Genomic DNA, 22,593 nt, shown 5'->3' with positions numbered 1-22,593 from the left:
TATGAGATAGGACCCCTCAGAACTGAGGAGGATCTTATGACCAACTATCAGATATGGTAGGTCAGAGAATTTCTTTATGGCCGACTCCAACATAAAAAGGTGGGGGAAGATTAGAGTTTCTAAGACTTACCTTGAGAAAGAGAAATTCTAGTTTCTAGTTCTGAATTTTGGAGGGAATTAGGTGCTAGGAACCATGGTTGAAAACCAAAATAGAAGCTGGGCATGGTTGTGCATGCCTCTAATTCCAGCCACATGGGATGCTGAGGCAGGAGGACAGCAAGTTCAAGATCAGCTTCAGTAACTCAGCAAGGCTTTAAGCAACTTAATGAGATCCTGTCTCAAAATAAAAAAAATAGAAAGATCTGGGGATGCGGCTCAGTACCAAAAAAAAAAAAAAAAAAAAAGAAAGAAAGAAAGAAAGAAAGAAAGAAAGAAAGAAAAGAAAAGAAAACCAAATAGACATATCATAATGTCACAGTATGACAAGGTGTTTCAGTTTTCTCTGTACATTTACTTCTTCAGGACTTGAGTCAGCTATTTTTCCAAGAAGTCAATTTAAACTGGGTTGATTGTTGTGTCTAAACTTCTTCAGCAGCTAGAACTACAAAAGGTATTCCTTCTGTCCCTTCTTCCTTCTTTCTTTCTTTTCTCTCTTCTTCTTTCCCTCATCCATTCTCCTCTTCCTGTCTTTATTTATTAATTAGTTTATTTATTTTAATTAGGTATATATGACAGCAGGATGCATTTTGATTCATTGTACACAACTGCAGCACCACATTTCATTTCTCTGGTTATCCATGATGTAGTATTACACCATATGTGCAGTCCTACATGTACCTATGGAAATGATGTCCATCTCATTCCATCATCTTTCTTGCCCCCATACCTCCTCCCCACCCCTTTGCCCAATCAAGTTCCTCCATTCCATTCCCCCATTCTGGATCAGCATCCATTTATCAGAGAGAACATTCAGCCTTTGGTTTTTGGGATTGGCTTACTTCTCTTAGCAAGATATTCTCCAATTCCATCCATTTACCTGCAAATGCCATGATTTTATTCTCTTTTAATGCTTAGCAATATTCCATTGTGTATATTCACCACAGTTTCTCTATCCGTTCATTTATTGAAGGGCATCAAGGTTGGTTCCACAGTTTAACTATTGTGAATTGTGCTGCTATAAACATTGATATGGCTGTGTCCCTGTAGTCTGCTAATTTTAAGTCCTTTTGGTATAAACCAAAGAGTGGGATAGCTGTGTCAAATGGTGGTGCCATTCCAGATTTTCTGAGGAATCTCCATACTGCTTTCCAGAGTGGTTGCACTAACTTGCAGTCCTACCAGCAATGTATGAGTGTGCCGTTTTCCCCACATCCTCGCCAACATTTATTGTTGTGTATATTCTTGATAACTGCCATTCTGATTGGCGTGAAAGAAAATATTGGAGTAGTTTTGATTTGCATTTCTCTAATTACTAGAGATGTTGAACATTTATCTAATATACTAGACAAAGCCTCCAAAAACATACATTGGAGAAAAGATAGCATTTTCCACAAATGGTGCTGAGAGAACTGGAAATCCACATGCAGCAAAATGAAACTAAACCCTTATCTCCCACCGTACACAAAACTCAAAGTGGATCAAGGATCTAGGAATTAGACCAGAGACCCTGCGCCTAATAGAGGAAAAAGTAGGCCCAAATCTTCATCACATCAGATTAGGCCCAACTTCCTTAACAAGACTCCTAAAGCTCAAGAATAAAATAAAGAATTAATAAATCAAAAATTAATAAATGGGATGAACTCAAACTAAAAAGTTTCTTCTCAGCAAAAGAAACAGTCAATGAAGTGAAGAGAGAGCCTACATTTTGAGAGCAAATTTTTGCTACATGCATGGCAGATAGAGCACTAATCTCTAGGATATATATATATAAAGAACTCAAAAAATTAAATATCAAAAACCAAACAACCCAGTCAATAAATGGGCTAAGGAACTGAATAAACACTTCTCAGAAGAAAATACAAAATTGATCAACAAATATATGAAAAAATGTTCAATACCTCTTCTTTCCTTTCTTCTCTTTCCTAGCACTATGTATGTATAAACAAATTTCGGGATAAAATTCAAATTCAGGAACTCTACGGAGTTTCTGACCTAACCTTCTTGCTGTACATTATGTCTACATCTCCCTTCTATCACATGAAGAATCATGGTTCTCAACACAGGTATTCATAGAATTAAATCATTCCATAATTACTTTATTTCATATTATACATGTAATAGTCTTAGAATAGCATTTGTTATTTCAGGGAAAAAATTAAATATTTTTTATTATTTGTTTTCCTGCTTTGGTTTTCCTCAGCAGGGATTTCTTTTAACCATATATTAAGTCTTTTTTGCCTAATTTCAATATTTGCTCCTTTTTCTCAAATTGTATTTATTTCTTTTGAATTTAAAGTTGTCTTACACCTTCTGTTTTTATTAAAGCATTACATATTGCATCAATTTAATCTTTTGTTTCTTTTAGTTTAATTTTTGCTTCTGAAATAAGCTAATTTCCCCCCTAATTCTTTTTGAATTTCTGCCTCATTTTGAGTTTTTCTGGTTCCAAATCTTGTTGTGCTTTTATGTATTGTGTTATTTAGTCTCTTTAATCTCTTTAAAAATATGTTCTGTAGATATGTATGCTTTCGTTGTTTACAGGAAAATCATTGTGTTCTTTAGTCTCTTTTCTTATAAAAACTACATATGAGATTTGACCTCGGTACTTTCCTGCTTCTTAATTAGTTTTTCAAACTTTTAGAAGGAGAAATGACTTGGCCTAGCTTTTCTATTTCTAGAGACCTTTTTTTCTGATTTGTCTTTTGTTGTTGTTGTTCTCTCTTTATAAAGAGTATAAAAATAATTGTGATTTGCTTTTTGTGCTCTATTTCACACTTTGCATAGCTTTTTTTTTTCTCTAGAGAACTTTTTTCCTGTGGGTTTGTTGTTGTTGTTGTTGTTGTTCTCTCTTTATAAATAGTTTAAAAATAATTGTGGCTTGCTTTTTGACCTCTGTTAGCCACCTCTGCCTTCTTAGAACCATCATAAGCATTTTCTTTTCTTCATCTTTATTATTCCTGTCCTATTCTACTTGGATACCACTACTATCAATTTCTACTCAGTGTAGGGTCCTGCCCTGCAAGAAGCCAAGTGGCTCAGTTTTGAAAGTTCACACAGACTAGTCTTCCCCAGCCTCTTTCCTTCTTACAGCAGTCTCCTGGGATTTCCTGCTTAAGGGAGTGGGCACAGCCACCCTGGTTCAGCTGCTGTTGCCATTTACCCACAATATTCTCCAGTGAGTTCCTCTTGGCTGTTTGGGGTTGTCCTGTTCTCCAATCTGTGTGATTGCTGCCCTCTGTCTGGCTGCTTTCTTTTGCACAAAGGCTGATGCTTGCAGACTTCTACTGTTGGAAGTTTGTCCTCATTCACTTGTCTTCTGCGCTCTGTGGAGAAAATTGTTATGGTATTTCACCCCTTAATTGTTGCCATACTAATGTACATCCCTGAGCATTCCATGCATCCTTATCTTGCATCAAAAGTGTTTAGTAATAAATGATTTTAAGTAATATGCCACATTTTTTAAAAGCTCATAACAATCACACCCCCACTTTTTAAAAAATTGGCATAAAAATCTTCAATGATTATGTGATAAAGTAAGGGTCTCTATATTTTTGTAAATGTTATTCATGTATTTCTCATCTTTCTATATAGTTACCATTTGTTTTTATTCGAGGATTTGGTAAAATTAAAAAGAAATGCCACTGCCATCACCATCTTCCTTAAACTTCCTTTAATAACAATGAACTCTTAAATCATATCACGAAGTTTCCAAAAATATGGTACGTTCCTTTTAATAAATCTTTTTCAAAGAGAGGAAAATCCATAAATTTTTTCAGTTGTTTCTCTCTCTCTCTCTTTTTTTGTTTTACAGGATTAAAAATATGTTGTCTTGCTTTTGGAACTCTGTATCCCTCTTCCACCTTAATATGACCCTTTTCTTGTTTATAAACAATATCTTTTGTATAGGTTCTATAATTTTTATCCTTTCTCACCCCTTCCCTTTTTTTCTTCCCTTTTAAAACAAACAAAACAAAGACTAAATAAGAGTTGTCTGTACCCTCTAAGTATTGACTTATATCAGGAGGATTTGCAGCAGATTATATCTGTTTCCATCAGCTTTTTCACTGCTGTGACCAAAAGACCTGACAAGAACAATTAGAGGAAGGAAAGTTTATTTGGGGACTTAAGGTTTCACATGTCCCAGTCCATAGATGGCCAACTCCATTCCTCGGGGTTGGAGGTGAAGGAGTATGCCATGGTGGAAGAGTATGGCAGAGGAAAGTTGCTTCGGGACACGGCCACCAGGAAACACAGAGAGACTAAGCTCAGTTTACCAAATATATACCCCAAAGACACACTCCCAATTTCCCAACTCCTCCAGCTGTGCCCTACCAGCCTGCAGTTACTACTCAGCTAATCCCTGTCAGGGGATTGATTCACTGTTTGGGTTAAGACTATCACAGCCCAATCATTTCACCTCTAAACTTTGTTTATTGTCCTACACATGAGCGTTTGATGACACCTAATATCTAAACCATAGCAATATCTGACTCATGCCTACATCCCTCACCCTCACCACTTTTTGAGCACTGCCCCAATTCCAATTGACAGTACCTGCATTTCTTTGCCTATGAGTTTTCCCTAGCAAACAGAGCCTACTTAGCCTACGTGAGCACAGATTGAAGTTCAAATTCTCCTCCTGGAATCTCTTCAACTGGTAATTCACAATAAATAGTAGATGTATACAGTACAGCATAATGGTGTGCCCAGAGATTATATCCCTATCCTCCAAAATCTGAATGTTATTTTACATGGTAAAAGAAACTTTGAAGTTATAATTAAGTGATGATGTTAATATGGAAGACTGTCCTGCATTGTTCAGATGGCCTTAATGTTATTACATCGGTCCTTCTAAGTGAAAGAAGGAGATCATGGTCAAAGAGAAAGATGCTTTGCTGCTGGCTTTGCAGGTAGAGGAAGGGGACCCCTGACACAAAATGCAGGTGGTCTCTAGAAACTGAGAACACCATGAAGTATTCTCCTGCAGGGCCTTCAGTGGCAGCCCCATAGTCACATAGATCATAGCTCAGTATGATCCATTCTAGACTTCAGACCTCCAGAACTGCAAAGTAATAAATGTGTTATTTTAAACCACAATGTGTTATTGTAAACCACATTGGTGAGAGTTTGTTAGAGGAGAATGATGAACCTAATAGATTTTGAGTGGGATACCTGAGGCATGTGTTAAATATTAGCTTTTACTGTCTTTAGATAGACATTTCATGCCTAATCTATACCTAGAAAACAAACCAATGATTAGTTGCCTTCCCTTTCCTGTCTGATGTTTTCATTTCCGTACTGTGTTGCAAATATCTCCAAATAAACAATTTATACTAAAGTCCTCAAATTGGAGCTCACTTCTGGGGACCTCAATATAAAAAAGAACTTGGGATACCTTTAGTGATAGAATAATGTAGGTGTTTGTCAAATTCTTTAAGATTGAATTGGAAAAGAGATATTTATATTTATAGCAAGTTTCAGTTCCAAGATGCAGAGATGCAGTGATCTGCTAAAGCGGGGTAGAAGTCTAAAACTTGGGTAGTTCCAGTATGTAGTGCTTATTTTTCTTATAAAACTTTAAAAGAGAGTTTTAAGCATATCAGAGTGGGTCTTCAGTATTTAGAATAAGACTCTATAATCCAGACCTCTGCTTATTATCTCCAAAATTGAATCTTAGGGCCTCCCCTGCCACCAGAGTCTATCAATCTAAGAAGGAACCTGTAAGCACATTTTCCAGATTGGCTCACTTTATTCCATGATTTCTCAATCTTGTGTTATTGACATTTGGAACTGGATAATTCTTTGTTGTGAGGTTTGTCCTGTGCATTATTGGATAGTTAGCAACATTCCTCTCTTCTCTTCCAGTTGCTCAGATCATCCTCACCCGAGTTGTGATAAACAAAAATATTTTCTGACATTTGAGAGTCACCCCTCTATCTACCTCTTCCAGAAGTCTGGAAGTTAGGATTCATCGTGTCACAGCTTCTGAAAACACACCAAGGTGAGGCTTGGCATATGGAAATGAAAATCATGAAGCAGACACCACATGAGTTTTCTGACAAGCATTGACATGGAGGTACTGTAATCCTCCCTTATCCACAGGAGATGTTTCAAGAACCCCGGTGGATGCCTGAAACTGTGGATGGTACCAAATCTCATGTATACCGTGATCTTTCCTATACATATACATTTAGATTTAATGTCTTTTCCATCTTAACTAAGCACTTGCACTGTGCTCATAATTTGCAGTTGGAGATGCAAAAGTAAAATTAGTATAAATCTCTTTTCTCCTTCACAATTTCATGAACAGATTTGTTCTTGCTATAGATCTTGGTAACTGTAGTATACAATCTTTTTCTTTATTAAGTTGAAGATTTTCATCTTTTTACTTAAAGGAAGTACTTGAGGACTTCTCTTTGGCATGTCTGAATTGCCAGCATCACTGTTCTTATACTTTGGGGACATTATTAAATAAAAGAGTTACTTGAGCACAAACACTGTGGTACCATAATAGTTGATCCTATAACAGAGATGGCTACAAAGTGATGAATAGGAAGGTAACCATGTATGGCATGGGTAGGCCGGACAAACAAATTCCAACTCTTAGTGGGATGGTGGAATAAAATGGTATGAAATTTCATCACGCTACTCACATGGCATGCAATTTAAATCTTTTTACTTATTCCTGGAATTTTCCATTTAATATGTTTGGATTGCAATTAATTGTAGGTATGTGAAATCACAGAAAAATAAAACTATGGATAAAAGAGGACTTTTTTTTTTTTTAAAGTAGTGATGACAGTCTATTCTGGCTTCCAAGGTACTGAGCAGAGTGGCAACAGCATGAATTTTGCTAAGGCAATCTTTTTGGATAATTGAACATATCTTCTTCTCTAATTCCTCTTATCATGTAGCTTACAAGCTTGTTTCCTGGTACTTTAAGAAATTTGAACTAAATCCTTTTTTGATTCAAGTAGGCAGAGTTGATTCTGTTATCTGAAATAGAGTTATTTTTGCCAGGATTGTATAGAGAACATCACAACTAAATAGTGGCTTTGATTCCATGAATAAAGTAGGGAGAAAAATATCAAGGGTTTAGATTGGAAACACTGATTGAAAAGCTGCTGAGCCTAATTATGTGATGTCAAATAATCCTTGGATGGCAAAACCCATGCTAACTAAGCTTGTAACACTAGCCAAGATATTAGCACCATGTTATGGTGTTGGTATTAGGAGGTGCTGTGGACCTTTAAAGGGTGGGACCTAACAACAATGGGCCATTTGGGGAAATTCCCTTGGAAGGGCTTATGGGGCCCTGGTTCCCAGTCAGACTGCTTTCTGGTTCATGTGAGTGGTTTGCTATGACGTGTATTTCTCACAATTGCTAGCTGGCACCTGAGGCCTAGAGCCATAGGGTCAGTCTCCTGGTCCTAGTCTGGAATTATTAGTTAAATAAACCTTTTCTCATTATTAGTGAGTTGCTTCAAGTATTTCATTGGTAGTATGAAGCTAATAAAAATTCAAAATAATAGTGTGTATAAGCTGACTCTTAGTACTTTCAGAAAAGTCCTGCAGACAAACTAGAAGTAAAAGAAAATAGCACTTGGCTAAAGAAAGCCCATGAATCTATGGCCTATAACCTAAGTCAACTGAACCTTCATTAGTTCGGAATTTTGCACAGGTAAAAAATTCAACTGTGGTATTTTCTCAAAAGAATCAGAAATTTACATGTATATGATATGCATTCAGATGTTTATAGCAGCTTGTTCATGATCGCCCAAGTCTGGAAGCAACCAAGATGTCCATCAGTAAATAAACCAATTTGAGAGGACTATAGATAATTCTAACTATATGACATCCTGGTAAAAATGAAACTGTTGAGATAGGTTGTCAGGGATTAAAGAAGAGAGAGGGATGAATAGGCAGAGCATAGGGGATTTTTAGGACAGTTAAACTCTTTTTTATGATAACATAATGGTGAATAAATGTCACAATATATTTGTCAAAAACAGTAGAATATACAGTACCAAATATGAACCCTAATGTTAACTATGAGTTTTGGGTGCTGCTGCTGATGTATCAGCATACAAATCAATTGTGACAAATTAACCACCTGGTGCCTATGTTACTGCTGGAGGAGGCTGTGCATGTGTGGGTAAATGGACTACGTGGGAACTCTGTACTTCCCCTAAATTTTGCTGTGAAGGCTAAAAGTACTCTAGAAAACAAAGTCAGTTAAAAAACATAATCAACTGCCTTAGAAAGAAATAAAGTTTTGACCCCCAAGTTCTTCAAACAAGTCATAAAAGTTCTGTGCCTGACAGTGGAAACTAGCTCACCTATAAAGATCAGATTAAGAATTGCCTTCCCACCTGTTAGATAGACTTAAGATATCTGTCTGGGCAGAGTATAGGTGGCAGGGACTCAAGGGACCTAGGTTTAGGATGTGAACACATTTGAGAGTCTGTGATTCAGCCTGCCACACTGACCTGGACTTCTGGATTAGAAATCATCCAGGAAAAGATTTTTCTAGCTTAAAAGCAATGGAAATTGCTAGATATGACTACTTTAAATAAAACTTCTGTAAATAAAAAATTACTGTTAATATGTTAAAAGGAAAAAAATTATGCTAAAAATATAACTCACAAGGTGACAAGGGTTTTAAATATCCAATATATAAAATATTACCTCTGAAAGATAGTAAGAAAAACACTAAGAATCCAATGTTTTGAGAGTTAATTGTGCATGAACACAAATTCACAAAGTGAAACACGCCTAAATCTATTCCTTTTCATAAAGCATAAAATCCCCCAAATAAATAGAATGTTTTACTTTTAAGATTATGATGATCATAACAAGATAATCTCAGTAGTAACAGTGCAATTAAATAAATTCATGTACTCTTATAAATTACCTGGAAGAGTGAACATTGGTCTTTCTCAGGAGTTGTATAGCCCTAGGTATCAAGAATATTAAAAAATGTTCATCTCTTCAACTCCGCTTTTGGGAAATCCTCCAAAATAGAACAGAGAGAAAATGTTGTCTTTATGTAAAAAAAAAAAAAAAAAAAAAAAAAAGGAAACACCTAAATATCCTAAAATAGGAAAGTGACTAAGTAAATTGTGATAAAATCATAAGACAGAATATGCTGCAGCTATTTAAATCTATGCTACTCCCGAGCATGTGTTTTTAGTTGGAGCACTTCCTACCATAAGGGCAGGGAGGGTGATTGAATAAGGAAGTGGAACAGATGTGAAAAACGTGCATCCCCCAGACCTGGGCTTTCTGAATGCGTATTTAAACTGCTATACTTGATAATTTAGATATGACTGTGTGGGTTTGTAGACTCTGACTCCAACCAGCCTCAGAGGGATAAACAGAGTGGAAATTCCTGCAGTTGTCATTGCTTTGGCTCTCTCTACCTAATGTTAAAATATGAAACACTGCATTTCTGAATTAGTTGTTGAATGGCAAATGGTTGCTGGACTGGGTTGATCCCTGGGATCCTCCCTGCTTCTGTTGCTTCCTGGGCCCCCTCATTGGGGCCCCTCATTTTTGAATCTCCTATTTATTGGGCAACTAATAAGACTGGCATAGCTGGGCACCCAGGAGCTGCTCTAGCTTTGTGACCTTCATGGTAATTGTACCGGTGCCTGTACTGTAGGATTTAATGTATGTTTATCATTATGCACGAACTTCTCCCAAATTCTTTCTTTGATCTTAGCAGAAAGAAAGAGTAAGAGAGAGAGAAAGAGGTGGGGGGGGATGAGAAAGAGGTGGGGGGATGAGAAAGAGGTGTGGGGGGTGGAAGAGAAAGCCAGCTCTTTCTTTCCACTAAGAAAGAAAGAGGGTGGGGGGAGTAAGAGAAAGAAATAAAGAAAGAAGCTCACTCCATTCTATTTTGCTTCATTTACATGTTCTTTTTCTCACTCTAAGGAAGGGACTCCATACGAAGACAAATCTGAGTGGAGCATATGCACTGTAGCTCTGAAAAGCTCTAAAAAAGACTTTTATTTGGTTCAAATGCTACCTTGCTCTTAGTACCCTCATGTTTATGGTTAAAAGAATGTGAATTCTCCATGTTTTTGTCTATTTTCTGGGCTTGTTTTTTACTCTGGTTGAACTTTGGTTTCTGTCAAATTGATTAATTTAATCCTACAATTTCTACTAACTGGTTTTCATGTCTTGCTACTTCCTGTACATTCCTGCTTTGAAAAATATTACCTGTTGACCTATGGTAAGAGAAAACAAAATTGAAAGAGTTTTATATTCAGGAAGCGAGGGAGGAATAGAAGAAGAAAAAGAAGAAAAAAAAAGCCCTTAGTATTCAGTATTGTCATAATAGTACAAAATGATAGCTTTGGATTGGGTTCTCCAAGAAGCAGATGCCAAGAGAGAATCAAATGTGCAAGGATTTGATTACAGGAAATTCCTCTGAGAAAAAAATGGGGAAGTAGGAAAATTATTAGACCCAGTGCAAGGTTCATTCTGAGCCAAGGAAAGCAGGAAGTAGGTTTGAGTGAAAGGATCCTAGACTGCTGTGTACCCTAAGAAGGACTGGCAAGGCCATAGGGAATTCTTAAGCCAAGTCATTCCATCAGAGGATCTTGTATCTCCCAGAAATGAGGCTGCCTCCTTATTTCTCTTGTAATCCGCCAGTGGCTGGGAAGCATGGCCTCAGCACAAGTCGGGTAATGAATTTTCAGAGTGTAGAAACTGAGGCCTCTAGTCAATCACAGTGTCTGAAATTGTAAATCCTCCAATTACTAGTCTAGGGGGTCTATTCAGTTCCTCCTGGAAGAACCATTTCATGGCTTCGGACCCTAATTTTTGCTGATATCTCAAACTTCAGACACATCAAAAGGTGTACACATCTCTTAAATTAAAAGACAAGACAATTTGCAAAGCAGTCATGAATCCATCTCTACATTGGTATCATAAAGAAAGCAATGAGGTAAACATATACAATGGCACAAAAATGTTAGCACATAGTAAATGTAATTCACTCAGAAGCATCTGATACACAAGAAGTCAAGTCTCTCTATGCTCATGCTTCAATGAATATTTATAAAATTTTCTTCAAAGATTTTTTTTACAAATAAAGAATATCTAGAAACTTTCAACTTTTCTTACTGAATAAAAGAAAGAAAAATGCATTTATTAGGATCCTGGTCTCCTGTCAGACACTGTGATAGGTAGTTTATTGTATGCTAGCTTGAAATGCTAATTTGTGTCTTTAACATTAATATCAGTCTTCCAGGTAGGTGTATTCCTGTTTACTATTGCAAGTATAAGGATTATAATAATAAATGTGTATATACATATATATAAATACATATGTAAATATACATATATATGCATGTATACGTATGTATGTGTGACATATGGAAGCCCCTGGATTGTGTGATCAGCCCACAAACAAAATCAAACCATATATATATGGTGTATGTGTGTGTATGACACACACACATACATATGAATACATGCATATATGTATATTTATATATATACACATATAAATATGTATATATACATACATATGCATATGTATATTTATATGAATATATAAACCAGAAACCATGCGCATAGTAAAAGAAAATGTAGGCCCCAAACTCCAACATATTGGCTTATATGCTTGTGTGTGTGTGTGTGTGTGTGTGTGTGTGTGTGTAGTTTCGTTTGTGTTCTGGGGATCAGACAACCCAGGGGCTTGCTTTGTTAAGCATGTGCTCTACCACTGAGCTACATTCTTAGCTATGTATATTTGACTATTGCAAGGAATTTTTTCCCCCTAAAGCTTCTTCAGTCTTCCAGCTTTTGCATCTGAGGCTATTTCACACCACCTTTTGGATGAATGCCATCTCTGCCACAGCATGGGACCAAATCTCTCAGCAGGAGATACTTAAAGGAGCCAAGGGGAGGAATCAGGATGAAGTTAGCAGCCTTTTCTGTCTCAGGAAGAGTTCTAGCACCTAGGATCCTTTTGTTATCTGATTCTCATTAAGTAGTCCCTGGTTTTTACTTGTCCAGCCCTCCTGTTGTGCTGTGACTCAATGCCCTTTTGATCACTTCTAATCTTTCAGAGAGTTAAAATTCTTTCTCTAACTGATAGTTCCAATGCACAGGCCCTCTTTTAGGCCTCTTACCCTCTGGACTCTTTCTTTCTGCCCTTCAGTTCTTTTGTTTTTGTTTTGTTTTGTTTTTGTTTTTTTTTTAGTTGGCTCTTTTTAGTTATACATGACAGCAGAATCCATTTTGATATTATTATATATCTTATTCTAGTTAGAGTTCCATTCTTATGGATGTACATGATGGTGGGATTCACTGTGTTGTTTTCATATATGTAAGTGGGACAACTATGTCAGATTTATTCTGCTGTCTTTACTGTGCTTATTCCTCCTCCCTTTCCTCCATCCCCCATTGTTTAATCTACTACACTTCTATACGTCCCCTCACTGCACCCCCTTATTGTGGGTTAGCTTCCACCTATCAGAGAAAACATTCAACCTTTGGTTTTGGGAATGGCTTACTTCACTTAGCATGATAGTCTCCAGGTCCATTCATTTTGCTGGCAGATGTCATTATTTCATTCTTCTTTATGACTGAGTAATAATCTTTGTGTACATATATATTAAATTTTCTTTATCCATTCATCTATTGAAGGACATCTAAGTTGGTTAATAGCTTAGCTATTATGCATTGAGCTGCTTTAAACATTGATGTGGCTGCATCACTGTAGTATGCTGATTTTAACTCCTTCGTATATATGCTGAGGAGTGGGATAACTGGGTCCAATGGTGGTTCGATTCCAAGATTTTTGAGGAATCTCCATACTGCTTTCCAGAGTGGTTGCATCAATTTGCAATCTCACCAGCAATGTATAAGTGTACCCTTTTGCTCACATCCTAGCCAACATTTACTGTTAGCTGTAGTCTTGATAATTGCCATTCTGACTTGTATGAGATGGAATCTCAGTGAAATTTTAATTTAATTGCTAGAAATTTTGAACACTTTTCCATATATTTATTGACTATTCATATTTTTTCTTTTTGAGAAGTGTCTGTTCAGTCCCTTTGCCATTTATTGATTGGGTTATTTGGTTTCTTTTGCTGTTAGGTTTTTTTAGTCCTTTATATATTCTGGACTTTAATCCTCTGCCAGAATAGTAACTAGCAAACATTTTCTCACATTCTATAGGATCTCTCTTCATGTGCACATTCTTGATTGTTTCCTTTGTTGTGAAGGAGCTTTTAAGTTTGATGACATCCATTTATTGATTATTAATTTTACTTCTTGCACTTCAAGGGTCTTATTAAGGAAGTCAGTTCCTGAGTGGATATGTTGGAGTGTGGGGCCTAACTTTTCTTCTAGTATGTGCATGGTTTCTGGTCTGTTATCTAGGTCCTTGATGCACTTTGAGCTGAGTTTTGTGTAGGGTGAGAGATAGGGGTTAAATTTCATTCTACTACATATGGTTTTCCAAGCACCATTTGTTGAAGAGGCTCTCTTTTCTCCAGTGTATTTTATTGGCATCTTTGTCTAGTATGAGGTAACTGCATTTTTTTAAATTTGTTTGTCTTCTGTTCTGTTCCATTGGTCTTCTTGCCTGTTTTGGTGCCAATACGTGCCATTATTGTTACTATAACTCTGATATTGTGATGCCTCCTGCTTCACTTTCCTCACTAAGCATTGCTTTATTTGCCCTTCAGTTCTGGGACTTACCTGCATAGCTGATCCATCTTTGTAAACACTTTTATAATTCAACCATCTTGAATTTGCCCCATTCCTGTGCTTATCAAAGCCTTATTATGAAATAGCTAAAAAAGAACAAGCAAAAAAAGTTACTATCCCCCCTCCCAAAAAAACTCTATTATGACACTATGACACTTTGAGTCTCAATCTCTACATAATGATGAGTCTCATTAGCAAATACACATTTTCAACTTGTGACACCATAAATACTTTTTGGCTTATTAGTATGGGACTTGGTTCCTACCTTCTCCAAATAAAACCTCACCTTTGGTTTTAGAATAGTTGTATGTGCAATTTACTGATCATTTTCATGTATCACCTCAGTTAACCAACATAACAGATAGGTATTGTGCTACAGAACCAGAAATTGAAATATGGAGCAGGTTTGATTCTCTGGAAGAAGATACTGAGATAGATTAGGAATCACACCTGTGAAAAGAAAAGAAGGGAAATTGAATAGAGGAAGAAATTAAACTGGGATGTTGCCTGACATAGTCTTGATCAACTTCATTGAGAATGATAAGTATCGCCCACTGGCATTCCATGTCAGCTCTTTGTACGCTTTGCTTGCTTCATCATTGGCTGTAGACTTTCATGGGGAAGGATGACCTTGGACAAGGTGGGTACCAACTGAGAAGACCCTAAGGGAATTAATAATGGGAAGTTATCCACTGATTGCATTCTTCACAGCTAAGAGCAAATAATCCTTAAAGGGGGGTATTTGTGGTACATCTCTGTGTCTACTATGGACTCTTAAGAATTTTATAACAATCTGTGTACAACTAGTAAGTAGCGAAAGCATTATGCCACATCTTTTGTGACTCTAAAATTCATCTTCCTACCCAGGTATGGTGGCATACATCTGTAATCCCTGCAACCCAGAAGCCTGAGATAGGAAGATTTCAAGTTCAAGGTTAGCCTCAGCAGTTTAGCAAGGCCCTAAGCAACTTAGGGAGACCCTGACTCAAAATGAAAAGGACTAAGAAATGGAGCTAAGTGGTAGAGTACTCCAGCTAAATCTTCAGGATCCCCCCCAAAACAGTCATGCTCCCCACTAATTCATAATTGGCTTCCAAATATCCATTTAAGCCACTGTATCAGAATCACCTTTGGATTTTTTAAAATAAAATATGGATCTCTGCATCCACTTTGTGAGATTCTGACTCAATGAGTATGAGTAGGACCCAGGATACCTACTCATTTTATAAAAAGTGCCCAGATTGATTATAAAGTATACTAATTTATAGAAACCATTGCTAACAATAATATTAGTGCAGAGAGTGCACGAAGCAGAATGACAGAGGTTTTAAATGCTGAGATTTATTTCTGATAGAAAATATGGAACGTTTTGGGAGGAATTTAAAAAATTGGATTATAATTCATCTCACTGGGGTCAATGCTGTCTGTCATTGGTAGCAAGACCTCTCTAGGACCTTGCATCTTGTTTTGTGATTGCTGATTCTCTGATCACTGGAGGATGGGGGAATCTTTTAGAAAGCACAACTGCTTCATAATTCATAAAAATAGTTGAGTCTATAAATGAACTGAAAAATTTGCTCTTTGGGTAGCTACTGAGACGTTAGTAAAGAGAACTTGAAAACATCAAATTCAATTTTGCCTTTTGTCTTTCAATATAAAATTGGCAAGAAGTTTGTGCTTTAAAATTTGTTTTGGACACACAATACAATCACTTTTAAGAATGCTGTAAACTCTCTAAATTTGTACATTTAATTGAAAGTTATAATTTGGTCATCTAATGATAGGACAGGGATCAAGGCAGAAGTTTAATTACTAGATATGTCTCATTAACAGTTAAGGTATAAACTTAAGAAAAATTTGACTTATTACTGAGCTAAAAAAAAAAAGAAAAAGAAAAACTTCTTTATTTAGCTTTTTTTTAAAAAAATTTCCTTACCAGAATCTCTTAGCAGTTGGATTTTGAGGCAATTTTCATCTAGTTGGTCTCTCAGGATTCCAACTATGGAGAGATAAAGAGCCAGTCACATAGATAAAGCTATTAAAATAAATATCTTTTAAGACACACAATAGCTGGTACATTAAATTGTTTTCAAATCTTATCTAATTCCTATGGACTCGTTTATATAAAAAACATTTTTTAAAATAGTGAATTGTGAAGACTTTGAATTGAGATAAAGAAAGTGAATGTGTCTTCCCTCTGGTTTTGGATAATATCCTGAGCTCTGTGGCTTATGGTTTATGGCTTTTGGTTTCTAGGACCATTTTAAGGAAACAACGAAACTTGCTTCAGCTGTCACAGGAAGTTTACACTTTATCCTGGGCACAAGAAAAGGAAGGAGGTGTTCAAGTGCTGCATAAATACATTCCAGGATGTTGACTTGATATATAAGACAGCTTTTTGTCACTGTGCCGAATTCCTGAAAACAACAACTTAAGAAGAGGAGAATTTTATTTTGTCTTACAGTTTCATGGGTTTCTGCTATATGATCAGCTGGCTCCATTGCTTTGGGCCTGAGGTGAGGCAGAAACATCATAGCGTTAGGGCATGGTAGAGAAAGGTTACTCAGCTCATAATAGCTGGGAAGCAGCAAGGGGCAGGGGATAAGAGATACCCTTCCAAAGCACATCCTTAGTGACCTACTTTCTCTAAAATTTATCACTCCCACAGCTTCCACCACGTCCTGGTAGTCCATTTAGCTATCAACAGATTAATGCATTGTCCAATCACTTCCCTAAAGTTCTACCTCTGCAGTGGGGACATTGCTGCATTGGGGATCAAGCCTTCAACATTTATTATCCAAACCATACACTTGGTCGGTAATGGAAGTACTAAAGGCTATGTACAGTTACTCTATATTGTACTATGCATGGTGGAAATGCATCTGAATTTAAGTGCTAACATTAAATGTTGATGTAAAGAGGTTACAATACCAATTGACCAAATTATTTAAAATTAGGAGCAGTAACACATCTGTCTTTGTATCTCCAACCACTGCATGTTATGTTTGAATGAATGAATATACAACAGTTTTTAACCTTATGTACTAAAAGCCATTGAAGTTTGGCCTTGGGAGCACATCACCAGCCTCTGTGGGAAAGATTTGCAAAATCAACTTCTGTCAATGAGTACAGGTGGACAAGGGCCACAAAGCAAGATCATTCAATTAAAATCTCAAATGATGGCAAATTTGAATATCTCCTGTGGTTATCAAGTACACTAATTTTTAACAGACCCACAGTAACCCTAAACTGATTTTGAAATTTTTCATTTCTTCCTGTACCATTTCTATGATACTTCATCCAGATAGCAACCACATAAAGATTGCTGAAAATGAAAGTTTCCCTTAATTGATATTCAAGATCTCATTTTGCCTGGAACTTTAATATATTTAGAAAGAACATATAGCCCATAATAACGATGATTTTGTTCCATTGATATGTATCTGCAGATTAAAGACAGAGGCCCTTCCCTCTTCTGTTGAGGAAATGTATCCTGTCTCTCATTTTCTCCATAACCTCAGATAAGTGCTTATTGTTTTCATGATAATAAGCAGTCTCATCTTACCATGACATGATGTTTGTGAGGGGGCCGGAGTTTAAGATCTTTTACATAAAAGAAGTTTCATAATCACAAGCTGTGAAAAGGGAGAGAATGTCTACCTCCCATAGGTACTTTTACCATGAATTTCCTGACCTTGATTTGATTAAAACCTCAACCTAAAGATTGCAACAATTTAGATGTCTTTAGAGTTTAATTGTTCATTTCACTTTGAAAAAAAAAAAAGACTCAAGGTGGGGCAAGAAGGGTGGCAGAACGGAAGGAGAAGCTAAGGACTGAGTTGCTTTGCAGAGCAGTGTTTGAAAGTGAACAGCCAATTTAACAAGAAGCAAAACCACAAAGACTCTGCTCACTTTGTTTCACAGAATCATTCAGGCTCTTCCTACTGTCTTCTCCCTGGTGTTCTCCTCTTTAATTCTCAGATGCTGCTGGGGTAGATAACCTGATCCATCTCTGAGGAATTCAGGGGAGAAAAGAAGCCTTCTGCTTGAGCAGTTCTTCTGTCACTGATACGCAGGGGAATGAAGACGTCGCCAGCCATGTGTAGAATTGGGAAATTATTTGGGATCCTTTTCCTAATCCCACATCTGGGCTTCTGGAGCATCCATGGTAAGGTACTTATTTAGATTATTTCTGGTTTTATTTCTCAGGGGAATATGGATGTAATGTATTCCCCTGTTGAACTTAGCAGTGCATGATGTTTATGCCAACTAGGTAATAGTAGATGAAACGATTTGCTCCCTGATGACATTAGAGAATGTAAACCAAATTAGAGCCTGGTACTCACCTGCTTAAATAGTAAACACCAAATCCACAGCTTGGCCAGTTTTCTTAAAAACATGTGCTAATGGTAAGAGAAAAAAAATGGTTAGGTGCTATACATAGTTAAGTACAAATTTATCACTACTATTACCAAAAACTTTTTGACTACCATACTGATAGTGAATTAATAGCACTTTAAATATATATTTCCGTTTGATGAACCAACCTTTCTTTCTCTTTCTTTCTTTCTTTCTTTCTTTCTTTCTTTCTTTCTTTCTTTCTTTCTTTCTTTCTTTCTATGCAGTGCTGAGAATTGAACTCAGTGCCTCACACATGCTAGGCAAGTGCTCTATCACTGAGCTACAACCCCCCCACCCCCACCCCCACCCCCAAATAGCATGATCTTTCCAAACTGATTCCAGAAAAATATTGTAGAGTTCATTTGGGTAGTTGGGTAGGATAGGTGCTGGATAGCTAAAATTAAATCTGTCTCCTTGGTTACTCTTAAGTAGTATTTTCTCTAAATAAAATCTTGGTACTTGCTTCGGTGGTGTGTGTGCCTTGAGAATATTGACTGAGCAAATGCTGGGAAACAGGAGCAGAGCCTTCCACAGAGCTTCTACTTTGTCGGAAGGGAATGATTCCTACATGGTTGTTAGCTGAACATTGAAAATGTCTGAGTTCTGTATAGATGATGTTTGGCCAGCTCTAAAAAGACTTTGGGTACATGAAAAAGATCATTCCTTCTCTATTTTGAGGTCTCTTTCTCCTGTACATTGACACCGGGACCATAAGTTGTACAGAGCCTATGAGTGGTTAGACAAAGTTTCTAATTGCTCAGTTAATTCTCCTTTGCACACAGCACACATTTATCAGCTTGTGTGTTTCTGTTTTAAACTAGAAAATATGATCACTGCAGTCCTACAGAATGTCATCTTTAGTTCTAAAACTGTTTAGCTTGGAATTTGACTCTAAGATTCAGGATGCCACAGTAAAAATCTCCTTGGTCACTAAAGTGTCTAAGTGTTGAGTCCAGTAGGTTCTTAGCTATTTGGCTGAATTTTTTGGATTCCATCAGATGCCTGCAATCACATAGCTACAGTCAGAGACAATTAGTAAACAAAATTCATCCTAAAGAATTTATTATATTTTCTTTGTGAAAGAAAATAAAATATTTTCAGTGCTTTACTACAATTGGGGTGCCATATGACTTCCGTTCTTCCTCTCAGTGTATTGTAACTTAGTGCTTATAAAAATAGACCCAGCTAATAGAATTGTGTTCACTTACTCACTCTGCCAGTCACTGTGCCATCTTGGTTAAGTTTCTTATCTGCTTTCATTTTTACTTTTCTCATTTGTAAAATAGAGATGATAATTGTACCCAAGTTGTGGGCCTATAGTAATTTTAAGTGCAATAATACAGGTAAAGTATCGAATACTAAGTACACATTACCAAAGCTTGATAAATCTTAGCGGTATTTTTGCTAATAGTACTTACTGCCAAGAAACTCCCATAAAATCCAGTTAAATGAGATGTAAAGTTTAACATTATTATATCGTTACAATGCAGTGCAACAGATCACTAAACCTTTTTCTCCTAACTTGAACTCTGTACCTGTGACCAACATCTCCCAATACTTGAGTTATTAAAGTTAAAATGAATAAGTAAAATATATTGTACAATATATTTAGCCCAGAATATAGTGAATCAAATCATTTGGAAAATGAAAGGGAAAGGCTTGGACCAAGTACTGACCAGTTATCTTATATAAAAGTTAATATAATTGATTTTATCACTACTCATATTAAATTAAGAATATAGATTGAGATAGAACATCAAGTGGGGGTGTAGCTCAGAGGCAGAGCAAAGAGTTTAAAGATAATTTAAAAATGTTTTCCCTCACTTCAAAACAACCCGAGACCCATGTGCTTCTTCCCAGTATAAGGTCCTTGCTTAGCATCTGGATGGCCATCTTCAATGACAGCCCCCATTTTAAGAAAGATTTCACTTTCCTGCCCAAGGGCCTTTCTGAGAAAGGCTCACCACTCCCTTTTACCAACTCCACTCTTAACCACCCCCATTCGGGCTTGCCCAGCTCTAATCCCTGAGCTTGCCTCCTAAAAGTCCTAAACCCCAAGCCTGTTTTGCCTCTCTCCATCTATGGAGAGATGTGCTTTTATTTGTCAGCTCTGACCAATAAACTCTCGTGTGTATCTCTGCCTCGTCTCTGTCTTTCTTCTCTCGCTTGCCTGTCTTCCGGTTCCTCACTTTCCTTTCCTTGGTGCCAAAACCCAGGATTGGGTTTCCTGGTGTGCCCATTCCTCTCTTCAAGGGTCACTGAGCGTCTCCGGGCCCCTATCTGAATTCCATTATGGGAGCAGGCTCTCCATTCTGCCAAATACCCTCTCTGCACCCACCACTATTTCAGGTAAGACCCCTGTCTCTGGTCAACCTAAACAACCTTCAGGTCCCTGGAAGTGACTGTTGATCTTTCGTTTGGCACTCCCAGGGTTACCGTGTGGTCAGGGCACCCACAGCCACAGCTTTTACAGCTACGGCTGATCCCTACTGTTGACCGAGTCTATAGGCGGTCTTTTATTTGGGTCTTGGTTTTTGAGAAAAACCACCAAGGGTGATTGGGAGTTGTTCCTGGTGAGACTACCTCTTGGCCTTGGGTTAATCTCTATGGTTTTTGCCCCTATGTAGTCCCAGCCGGGTGCCCAAGTGCCTCTACAGGTCCTGCTTCTGATGCTTACTCAGGAGTGGTGACAACCCTCTGAGCATAACCAGTCCTCTCAACTGGGTGATATTAGAGACTGGGGGACACCCACCTCTAAACTCACCTTCTGTATCTCATCATGGGTGGCTCCTCATTCATTCCTTCCCATAGTCCTCTAGGCTGCCTCCTGGCTAACCTAGGGTCTCTCTCTCTCACCCTGGACCTAAACCCTAATAACTTATTCATTTATGCAATCAGATCTGTCCTCAATACCCTTTGGACTCTAAATGGCCTCTTAATGGCCCTCTAGATTCCAATATTATCAGGGATCTTTTAAACTATTGTGAACATTCGGTAAAATGGAAAGAGATATCATTTGTTCAGGCTTTCTCCTCTCTGTTCTAAGCCCTCTCTCTGCAACTCTTGCTCTCCTGCACAAGTTCTCTTAGCTCTCTCCTCCCCTATGCCTGCTTCCAAAGGGACAAAAGATTCTACCCAGGACTCCTTCTTAGACCCAGCAGATGAGCTCCCACCACACCATAATTCTCTTTCTAATGAAGCCTCTGTAGCAACTGCCCCCTTGGCCCCTCCACCTTTGATGTCCTCCTGCCTGAGGAGCCCAGGCAAGTTTGGGAGCAAGCTAGAAATTATGCAGATGAGGTACCTCAGACTTCCCCTGCCCATCCAATTGGCATTGAAGCAGTTCCTGATTGGGACCCCAATTGGGATTATAATTTGCCTGGAGGAGTAACTAGTAGAAAGCAATTCATTACTTGCCTCATGGCAGGACTTAGAAAGGCAGCCCATAAGGCTAGCAATTATGAAAAGCTCCAGGAAGTCATCCAAGATAAAAATGAAAACCTTCAGCATTTTTAGACCGCCTGGCCAAGGCTTTATTACAATATACTAATCTGACCCTGAGACTCCAGATGGAAGACAACTACTAATGGTCTACTTTTTCTCCTAGAGTTTCTCCAATATTAAAGCCAAACTAAGGTGCCTCGAGAGGGGGCACCTAACTCCCCAAGCTGAGGTTCTGGGAGTAGCCTTTAAGGTGTATAACAGGAGAGATGAGAAGGCCCGGAAGCAGAAATATTAGATGTTCACTCAAGTCACCTGGCTGGCTTCAGCATCTTTCCCTGGTTCCACTGGCCCATGGAAGAGTCCCTCAGGACTGCCCAGACCCTGTTTTAAATGTGGTCAATGGGTCACGGGGCTTGTACACGTCTCAAGCCTTGCAAGCCTCTGGGCTCTTGTCCTAAATGCCATCAGGAGGGACAATGGGCCGTTGACTGTCCCCAAGTCCATAGCAGCCCCCAGCTATCCAGCCCTTTTAGCTCTCCTTTCCAAATCTTAGAACTGGCTACAGAGGACTGACGAGGCCCAGGTCCCCATCACCCAACCACTACCATCACTCCATGGGAACCCAGGGTAACTCTGAGTATTTCAGGTAGGCCTGTCTCCTTCCTTCTATACCCTGGGAGATACATATTCAGTCCTCAAGGAGTTCTAAGGGCCTACTACCAACACTTACAGACACCTAGCCTTGTTTGTGCTTTTGGTTCTCTAATTTTTACCCACTCCTTTTTGGTTATTCCACAGTGCCCTGTTCCCTTTATAGGAAGGGACATCCTCACAAACTTGGTAGCTATGCTTTCCTTC

The 22,593-nt window shown here is 37.9% G+C and overlaps 1 protein-coding gene across 1 annotated transcript in view; it reads left to right on the top strand.

Annotated features, from left to right (window-relative positions):
* Window positions 1-17,970: 17,970 nt before the first annotated feature.
* Window positions 17,971-22,593, top strand: part of Btla (B and T lymphocyte associated) — a 29,079-nt gene continuing 24,456 nt past the window's right edge. Inside the window, exon 1 of the mRNA XM_026395085.2 lies at window positions 17,971-18,058. Coding sequence (XP_026250870.2) covers window positions 17,971-18,058 — 88 coding nt within the window. The remainder of the gene's footprint in view (window positions 18,059-22,593) is intronic.

This window comes from Urocitellus parryii, chromosome 2, assembly GCF_045843805.1.
Source record: "Urocitellus parryii isolate mUroPar1 chromosome 2, mUroPar1.hap1, whole genome shotgun sequence".
Lineage (NCBI taxonomy): Eukaryota > Metazoa > Chordata > Mammalia > Rodentia > Sciuridae > Urocitellus > Urocitellus parryii.
This window is presented reverse-complemented; position numbering and strand designations above follow the sequence as displayed.